The sequence below is a fragment of the Protomyctophum parallelum genome (assembly GCF_964188405.1).
Source record: "Protomyctophum parallelum genome assembly, chromosome: 21".
Classification (NCBI taxonomy): domain Eukaryota; kingdom Metazoa; phylum Chordata; class Actinopteri; order Myctophiformes; family Myctophidae; genus Protomyctophum; species Protomyctophum parallelum.
Genome location: NC_139713.1, coordinates 33,466,597 through 33,476,948, shown reverse-complemented (window position 1 = coordinate 33,476,948; position 10,352 = coordinate 33,466,597). Strand labels below are relative to the sequence as shown.

The following is a 10,352-nucleotide window of genomic DNA, read 5'->3' as shown; positions in this document are numbered from 1 at the left end:
ACATTTAGAGACATACAAATAGACATTTCTATGTAGCTAAATTCATCATATGGGAAGCAAAAAAGGGAAAAGATACAATATACAGTGAGGGAAAATGGGGTGGGGGGGTGGGGGGGATTCAGATTTTACAGAGGCCAGTTTCGAATTGCAGCCATCCGTAGGTGCCCTTTGAGAGCGGTTTTGAAGGATAAAAGTTTAATGCTCCATATTCTGATAGTAATCATTGCTATAGTATAGACTAGTGTTTGTTCAGTAACAAGGCTCTCTCCTTGTCCCTCCAGCTATTTAGTGAGTGAGTTCTTTGTCCTGATTGGAAGAAAATAAATTGGTATCCCTTCCCGACCTGAAAAAAGCTTTTTCTGAGAGCTATGGAGACTCCTGTTACTGAACACTCTATAGCAATGAGTACCATCAGAATATAGATCTATTTAACACTTATTTTAACAAAAAAAAATATTACTTACCCTACCTTTAAGTCCTATTTCAAAGATGGCGGAAATAGCCAATCTACATGCTCATAATGTTGACATGCCCAAAACAAGGGGCGCCAGGTTGAAAAACTGTGGGTAAAACATAAGAAGAAAGCACAATGTGTCGGCCATATAGCTGAGTGGTTAGTGAGCCTGCCTGGGGAGCGACAGCCCCTGGTTTTCCCACATATGATTCCAGGCCAGGCCAGCAATGTGTCGATGTGTGTCTTGAGCAAGAGTCACCTAATTGCTCCCCGACCACCGTAGAATTACTGCTCACTGCTCCTAGTAGTTAGATAGGTAAATGCATGACAAATTTCATGTATGTGCAAATATACAGTGACAAAAGAAACACCCCAAGGAGTGGGGACTATTCTATCTGCAATGTTTCTATATGGCAAATGTATAAGAGTGTTTTAAGAAATGATTTAAAGCCCAGAATGTTCACATTTCTCTTCTTATTTCTATTTCTTCATGGCGTGCAGGTGAATGACCGTCCGTCGCAGGCCTCTACGCATGGGAACCTGGCTGTGGCTTATCAGGCCCTGGGCGCTCAGGACCAGGCTCTCCAGCACTACCACCACCACCTAACCATCGCACGCGAACTCTGTGACGTCCAGAGTGAAGCCAGAGCCCTGGGTGAGACAAGAAAAGAGACGAGCCTGTATTAAATTGAAACACTTGTGTTTTGTCGAAAGATGGAGGTGTAAATTAAAGCAATAAGTGGCTGTGATTAACAGTGAACAGCCAATACAAGTGTTTGGCATTATGCTGTGTTGTGACAAAGCTACGGTCTATCATTAATTTTCAATGGAAGCCAGCGACATGAAGATACAACGCCCAACTTTTGTTGCTGATACAACATCTACAAAGCTACAATTCAAGTTGAGCTGCCTTGTGTTGTTTAACCACAGTTCCTGCTTTTAATGCGAAAAAAATGATTTCCGTCTGCTAGTTCCATAAGTCTTTTTAACCCCAGCCACGTGAATTCCTTTTATATTTTTCTTGCTTGTCGGACACAGAAGATGACGTTCTACGAGTTGTCGATGTCGATCAACGCAGCGACATACAGTATATGCTATCATCGCAGTCTCTTATCTCTATTTTCTAACTTAAAATCAACGCCCATACTTGATCGTACAATCACTACAGCATAACACAAAGGCATCAAAGGTAGCAGGTCTGCAAGCTTGAAATGTGGCGCCAAACGACACGTTTTGAGCTTGTAGATCTGCTACTTTTCCCACTCTTGAATTGGTATTTGGAATGCTGAAAAGTAACAGTTTTGGCCATAACAAAGTTTCCAAAACGACAGACTTTGTATCTTCGCCTCCATTGTAGCTACCAGTGTGAACTAGCCCCATATGGTACCTCAGTCCCTACGCTCATACTGTAGCTCCGAGATGAGGTCCCAGAAGTTGCACCCGCTGAGGCAGCGTTGGCGCCTCCCCTGGTCGAATGTCGAGTGAAGTCGGCTGCAACTTCCTTGCAAAAAATTGCTAAATAACTTAGCGATTTAAATGCTTGTTTCAATCCGTAACTTGGATTTTCTTGTCCGTTAATAAAGTAAAAATTGTTTAGCTCTTTATCCGATCTTTACATTTGGGATACGATGTGCAGAAAAGGGTAAGAAATGTTCCTAGTGGAAACCATACGCCGGTTCTGAAATACAGTGGAAGGCTAAGACGGTGGGACGCTACAGTAGGGACTGAGGTTCCATATGGGGCCAAGCGTGAACGTGAACACGGCATTATGTTGATTGGCACAGAGTGAATTGCAATTGCAAATCAGTGTTTATTCACTGACCAATAAATTAAAACAAATGTAAACTAAGCTACGATGACTAAAACAGAGACTACATTTTGCCAACAAACAAAAACTAGACTAGGGGAGGGACTAGTGGAGAAGAGATCCAGAAGTACTAAAATATGTTATGCTTGGTTTCTTGGTCTCAGTGTGACACGTTGTGAGCTTGTAGATCTGCTATTTTCAGTGTGCAACCAAGTGTAAAGTCGCTAAAAAGCATTACGACGCCATCAAGGCCTGCCAAAATAGATTTTAGTCAACAAAATCAAATGTAGATTTAGTCGACTTAAACTAGACTAACATGAAAACATTTCGGATGACTAAAATATGACTAACTAAATCAAATGTTACTCAAAAAAGTTTCTGTCAAAATCAACACTAATTGCAACTGAAAACCACTTTAGCTGTTTCTAAGATTGCATATTGCTTTCACGAAACAGTTTCCAAATGATATTGGCGACATGGATGTTCAGCATGTGCACCACTGACGCCACTGTCCTTCTCCTCCCCGTCTCGGCCTACCAGGGAACCTGGGTAACTTCCACAGCTGGAGAGCAGAGTACTCTCAGGCCCTGCCCTTCTACCAGCAGTACCTGGCCCTGTCCGCAGGCCTGCAGGACATGGAGGGAGAGAGCAAGGTCTGCCACAACCTGGCCTACGCCCACTACTGCCTGGGCCAGTACAAAGACGCTGTCAGGTGGGACATATCTATAGTATCATAGTGGTGGATTATGATAATACAATTTATTTCACGGCTTGGTTGAATGCTTGATTCTGACTGGTCGATTGCTGAATTCAGCAGTGTGTTATTTCTTGATAACAGACCGCTCCGCTCTATAACAGACCGCTGCCTAATCAAAGGCTCAGAACACCTGGCTGCGCTGCTTGGATTTTATGCTGTTTCCACACACACACACACACACACACACACACACACACACACACACACACACACACACACACACAATGTAATTTACAACTAAACGTTGCTCTCAAGAATGTATTTGAAAACATATGAAGTGAGAAATAGACGTTGCAGTACCCGAAATGTACTGTACACTCACTTCCTTGTTTTCCAAGGAGACTCTGCCTCTGCGGGGCCAACTTGGAATACCTTCATTACCATAAGCAAGGAAATACTTTATTTTGTTGTCACTTTTGGGTCAATTTATTATGTATTAAGTAGCCGTGTGAGAAGTGGGATAATGATTATGCCAGCTCCGCTCCACATCGGTGGCTAATACTGTCCAACAATTAGATAGGGAGGGAGTGCAAAGGCAGTTTCTACTGTCAAAATATGACTGATGAAAAACATGAAAAACACTTTGTGTTTTAAATAGACACTAGTGCCTTCTAAGGCGTGATTTTGGGCCCTAAGGATGAATACAAAATGAGTATCAACATCCTAATACTGTCCAATCGTTAGATAGGGAGGGGGTGAAATTATTATGCTGTCAAAATATGACCCCCCAGTCAAAACACCTATGTGTTTTAAATAGACACTTGTGCTTTCTAGGGTATGACTTGGGGCCCTAAAGATGAATACAATCAATATTAACATCTTAATACTGTCCAATACTATACAATCTGTATGGTTGAGTATGTTAATACTGTACAATATCATTTATAGTGGGTGGGTCTTTCAGTACCTTCATGATGCTCAGTCACATCATAGAAGGTAGGTTTGTTTCCCTGCCCACATCCCTGTTTTTTCTACAGGCAGGTGTTTGGGTGAATTTTACCCGCGTTTAGTTAGAGAAAAGTCCCATACACCCACAATGTTTTGTCCCAGGAATGGGTGGACCAAAGGAGAAGTTCCCAGCTCCATTATTATTGTTTAATTTTTTTGGAATATTTTTTTAATAATATACCCACATGTTTCACAGATTATGCCCCCCTATGATAGAGCCCCCCATGAAATCTATTTTTATTTTTATTATTTATTATTTTAACAGTCATGATGTAATATTAAAGAAGAGTACCTCAAGTTGGCAAGTATTGCTGTAGCGGCTCATCAAAATATATTGAAGTAGGCTACAGTGTAGCCTACTTCAATATATTTTGATGAGACATATTTGTTATGGAATATATTACATTTAGTTTAATTTACCCGAGTTTAGTGATGGATTGACAATAGCGTTGTAGATTAATTCAATATAATGTATAGCCTACATACAAGTTATTACTTGGTTCAATGCTTGATTCTGATTGGTCAATCGCTGAATTCAGCGGTGAGTTATTTCTTGATAATGACCGCTCCGCTCTATAACAGACCGCTGCCTAATCAAACCCTCTGAGCACCAGCTGCGCCCCACTTGATTTACTGCTGTTTCCAACATGACAGCCATGTAAACACACACACACGCAGTAAAAATCATGTGGTAACATAAGTGTATAGATTAACCCATTCTGAACGGGCACCCATTTTGGTGTTGGCATCATATTATGCTTTAGCTATTGAAAAATAGAAGATCTACAAGCTCATAGCGCGCCACCGAGTGGCGCGCTATGAGCTTGTAGGTCTGCTATTTTTGAAAAATCGAAGAACGACTGACATTTTTTTAATCTGATCTCAGGTCAGAATGGGTTAATAATGAAACTGTCAGGATGTAATAGACATTTTTTTAATCTGATTCTCAGGTCAGAATGGGTTAAGATACGGTATGCCTTTTATTTATTGTCCAGGTACTATGAACAGGACCTAGCCTTGGCTAAGGACCTCCAGGACAAGCTGTCCCAGGCCAAAGCCTACTGTAACCTGGGTCTGGCCTACAAAGCCCTGAAGGACTACGGCAAGGCGGAGGAGTGCCAGAGATATCTGCTGTCACTGGCCCAGGCTCTGGATAACAAACAGGTTTGATTGATTGATGGATTTCTTTATTAACAGTTTGCAGAATTACAGTACATTTCAAGTACAACTCAATACGAAAAAAAAAAACATATACAGTGATGGGGAAAAGGGGTGGGTGGGGGGGATTCAGATTTGACGGGGGCCAGTTTCGAATTTTAGGTGCCCTTTGAGAGCTGTTTTGACAGGTCTACGTTCCACATTTTGGTGGCATAGGAGCAAAATGTATTTTGTCCCTTGTTTGTGCCGAATCTGGGTTGCACATGGTTTGTTGAACTCCCTCTGGTGTTGTGTGTGTGTGTGGACTTTGTTGACATTAAGGAAGTATTTAGACAGGTACATGGGTATCTTGGACTGGAGGTGTAGCGATTCTTGTGGACCAGACCCATTGCATGATGCTGTACTCTGTCGCCAACTCTAAGCCATTCCAGCCTGTCAAAGTGGGCCACAAGGTCACTACCACTGATATCCACTGTCTGTCTGCCCTGGATAACAAACACATTTTATAAGTGTTATATAAGTGACTTGAAGAAGAGAGTCACTTGGGGTCCAGCCACTAGATGACAAATGACTCTTCGAGAGGGACTTAAAATAACAGGTCACTACCACTAATACTCACTGTCACTGGCCCAGGCCTTGGATAACAACCACTACTCACTGTACTTCCCTCCTTAATGCTCTCCTTCATCATACTACAGCGTCAAACAAAAGCATCAATAGTAGCAGATCTACAAACTCAAAATGCAAGCAACACATTTTGAGCTTGTCGATCTGCTATTTGTTGCTACTTTAGAATTGTCTGCGTTTTGGGGGGTTGACAACTTGACATTGATGTCAAGATTGCTGTCGACTAAATCTACAGTTGGTTTTATCGACTAAATATATATTTTTCATTACCTGAAGAATACAATAATTCTTTACTTCTCCCAATAGGGACTACACAAAGTGGTTTTTAATGCTTCCGTGTATGTGTGTTGCCAGGCAGTGTTCAGGGCCTTGGGGAACCTCGGGGATGTGTGTGTGTGTCGGGGTGACCTGCCCGGAGCTCTGAGGTACTACCACCAGCAGCTGACCCTGGCCCAGAAGGTCAAAGTTCAGAAGATGGAGGCTGACGCGTACTCGGCGCTTGGATCAGCTCATAGGTAACCGTTTTTCTTTTTGCTAAAAGGTAATTAACTTGTACAATGTTGAGGTGGGCCTACTTTATAGAATATTACATTTTTCATACTCTACTTCTACTTCCTTTCACCCCAAAGGCAAATATTGTACCTTTAACAATAGTTTTAGTTACCAATTTGTTATAATTTGATGATTGCAAAACATGCATTATTATGCTAAGCTACCCGGCAGCACACATTCATTGAAGTCAGTCTCACCTTTACCGGCTGAGCTGACCAGAACACCGTTTAGAACCAGCGGTTCTCAAATGTTTTAATTTCAACGACCAGAGTTACTGAGCTGTAAGGTTCTAACTAAGTTAGACCCTTGCCCTTAGGGTAAGCGTCTAACTTTAAATACGGTAATGTTGCTCGGGAAGACCCCCTCAAGAGCCCCTGAGTGTCCGCAGAACTTTAAGAACCACACTGAGTATCTAACTTTATTCTATTTCACATTTACATTGTAAGGCTATGGCGTGATGCACTTAGTATTTTCACTCGAAACAGCATCATTCTACAGTACTTGTATTGTTTGGTGTGGATGGAGGGGTGGATATACAAATTAAATAGGCCTACATTTGTTTTAATGTCTGGCGGCCTTTCACAGCCCATCCCTTACGGAATTATTCAGACACAAAGATCATAGTATTTCCAGTGCCAACATGCTGACACCACCAAGGCTTTATTACAAGTAAGACGCGCAAACGCGGGAAGCGAACGCAGCTCGTGTGTGTGTGGTTGTGTGTGTGTGTGCTACAGCTGCGCCCTGTGTGTGTGTGTGTGTGTGTGTGTGTGTGTGTGTGTGTGTGTGTGTGTGTGTGTGTGTGTGTGTGTGTGTGCTACAGCTGCGCCCTCTGGTGGCGGGCGGGTGGTGTAACAGCGTGACACACACACACACACACACACACACACAGACATTCAGCCCTTGCTGTCATAGTAAGTGGCTCACTGCGTTCGCAAAAACAGAACACAAATAAAACAACTTTAAAACTCACAAGTTAAAAGACAGAAGTTAAGACAGTAGGCATGAAACATGAAAGCACGTAAGACCATCTGTAAAAGCAGGTAATCTGGCAAGATACCTACAGTATAACAAATAAGGTGTCTTTTATCGTATACACACACCAAGTCAATTTGGGAGACGTAGAGGCGTGAGGGTCAGAGGCTTGCGGTCAGATTGCGTGCACAGGTATGGATGCAGACTCTCACCAAAGCTCTGGCCAAAGAATGTGTAGATGTGATAGTTGGCATCGACATCATAAAAGGAGACCTGTCCCATGTCGTGGTCTACAAAGACCCCCACCGCCTGTGGTTTCTCCTTCACAAACAGGTTGCATGCAGAATCCACTGAGCCATATGCTCGATATTGGCCGGCATTGATTGATTGATTGAAATATTTATTAACAGTTTGTAGAATTTACAGTACCATGACCCAGCATCCATTCCTAACGGATAGGCCGACTGCATTCTTTCTGTTAACGGACAGTCTCGCCACTCCTACAGCCCAGCTATTCTTCCCCTTTACCTGAACCTCATAGTAAAACTTCCCTGATGTGAACCCTTCCTTTGACAACACTGCGTGATATTTAAATCTCTTAGTCAGGGACATTCTGAGGAGTTGCCCCAAGCATCACTGCTTTTCCATCTGGGGACACTATGAGGTTACAGTGTGCGGTGTCTGGGTCAAGGGTCACGTCCACTGCATAATCCTTCAGCCTCTGCAGGTCGATTTCCTTAGACAGTAGAGCTGCACATCTTCTCACGCAGGTGGCGTCAGGCAGTTTGAAGTCCACCACGGTTTTCGTCCTGTCCTTGTTTAGCAGAGGGGGCAGGCTCGACAGGAACAGGACAAGGCGATGGGGATCCTCAGAGTGAGAGAGATGTTCCAACTCCTCACGTTTCTTCTCGAGCTCAGCGATGTCCGCGTTCAGTTCTTTAAAGAAACCCTCCGCTTGTTGCTCTGCCGTATTACGCCGGTCCTCGATCACCTCAACAAGCTCCGGCCCGGGAGCGGATCAACTGGCGGATGAAGACCCGCGTCTTCTTGGTTGAGCGTTTGATGTCACTGATCTGCTGTGACCGTGCATTTATCACACTCTGGAATTTTTTCATCAGCTCGGGCACTTCTGCTAGTTTGGCTTCATATTCTATCTCGAGCGGTACGACACTGTGATTTTTGTGGTGCGTTTTCACGCAATCAACACAAATGCAAGTCTTGTCCGTCTTACAATAGAGGTCAGGGAGCCTGTGATGGTTCTGGCACAGCCTGTCCTCAAGACCTGCTACAGGAGCAGTTAAAATGTGGCCTCTGAGGCCTGCAACTCTCTGGTGAGGCTCCAGGTGCATCTCACAGAAAGACGCCAGGCATACCAGACAAGACGCGACAGCCTTGCCCTTCGTCACAGAACAGCCATCGCAAAGAATCCTGGCAGTAGCCATATCTGGATAGAGAGAAGACAAACAAAAGCGTGCATTTACGATATGAATCTTAAAACATTTCAGTTGTAGATACATTTACCCCTAGTGTCCCTAACATTCAGTGAAAATGGCCAATCTACAAACTCACAACACATAGCGTTACAACACTTGGGAGCTTGTAGATAGCCATTTTCAACAATATGTAGGAAAAACATGAGGGGTCCCTAGTATAGAGCCTGTTCAACCGAGTATAAGGTTTAACCCATTCAGGACGGGAACCCCTTTTTGGGTACTTGTTGTCATGTACAGTATATTAGCAGCATAACATGTTTGAAATTTTTGAATGAATATTTAAACATTTTCAGAAAACTTAGTTCAGTATTTATAAGGCGTTTTTAGAATCAGCCTCATATCAGTCCTAAATGGGTTTTAAGTGGCTAAACCTTATATGTAGTTGATCAGGGCAGTGTTGTAATTTAAGTACTGTATTTCCAATGTTCAGTACATTTACTTCTACTCCATCTCAGCAGCAAATATTATACTTTTACTCCACTACAATTATTTGAAGACTTGTTACTTCGTAGGATTAAGTGCAGTGACAATCATTACCCTCCCCCGCTCGGCTTCCATCCCCCCCCCCCCCGAATCAATTAATTGGGTTCGCGTACACGCCTGACAACGGTGGATTCGAACCCACAACCTCCGCGGTGGAGCGCAGGGAGGGACTACTGCCCTAACCTCACAAACACAAACTAACCTTCTGCTAAAGTAAAATGATAATTGTGAAATGGGACGGTCTGCATAATACCAATCAACTTTTGGTACATTGATATCACGTACTAATACTTACTGTATGTACTTTTACTTGTAACAAGAGTATTTCTTATCTACATTGCAGTGTTGATAAGTTTAATTATGAGGGTACTTTTCCCCCCCATTACTACATTGGCACCCTTTTTTGAAAATAGCAGAACTACAAGCTCGCAACACAATGTCATGTGAGTTTTGCAGAACATTTGTCCCAGAAGAGAAAAAACACTGGGCTTGAAGTGGTCAATCAAACATGTTAGCACTGTAGCACACAATGAACAAGTGAAGAATTTTACATTTGATTAAATTAATAATACCTTTTCTTATCTCGAACTGTGGGGCAAAAACTTCTAAACTAAATTCAGGGTTCAGGCAGGGTGGCTGTTGTCATGTAGAATACCTGTGGAAAGTTTTCTGACTGAGCTTTTTGAAAAGTAAACATAGCTGAAAGTAATCAAATTAATTGCGGGTGTGTGTCATACAATTAACCTTCAGCTTACCTGTCTATACTAATAAGTAGCTGTGAAAAGGGCCCATGAGAAGCACTCTAGGGTGAAGTTAGCCAGAATGACCACAAATGTCAATGTTGTTCAATATTCTGGGATGTACTCTGGCTGATCTGTCATTTTGTCATAGCCTACATTTTTTTGTCCCCACTTTCTGTCAGAATGTGTTGCTGAGCGAGCCTTTTTCCAGAATTATTGTAGTTGATCTGAAGCACTTTATAAAAAACTACATATCTTGTACAAGGCTTGTTTTATGTTCAGTTGATTTTCACATGTGTCAAGCCTGACCCAGGTTTTGTTAGGCAACGCATTGTGAGCTTGTAGATCTGCTATTTTC

General features: G+C 42.7%; 1 protein-coding gene across 2 annotated transcripts in view; it reads left to right on the top strand.

Annotated features, from left to right (window-relative positions):
• Positions 1-10,352, top strand: part of ttc28 (tetratricopeptide repeat domain 28) — a 58,602-nt gene that overhangs the window by 25,322 nt on the left and 22,928 nt on the right. For both annotated transcript variants that reach the window (XM_083793970.1, XM_083793971.1), the window contains 4 exons: positions 956-1,109; positions 2,802-2,973; positions 4,962-5,130; positions 6,106-6,266. In XM_083793970.1, coding sequence (XP_083650096.1) covers positions 956-1,109; positions 2,802-2,973; positions 4,962-5,130; positions 6,106-6,266 — 656 coding nt within the window. The remainder of the gene's footprint in view (positions 1-955; positions 1,110-2,801; positions 2,974-4,961; positions 5,131-6,105; positions 6,267-10,352) is intronic.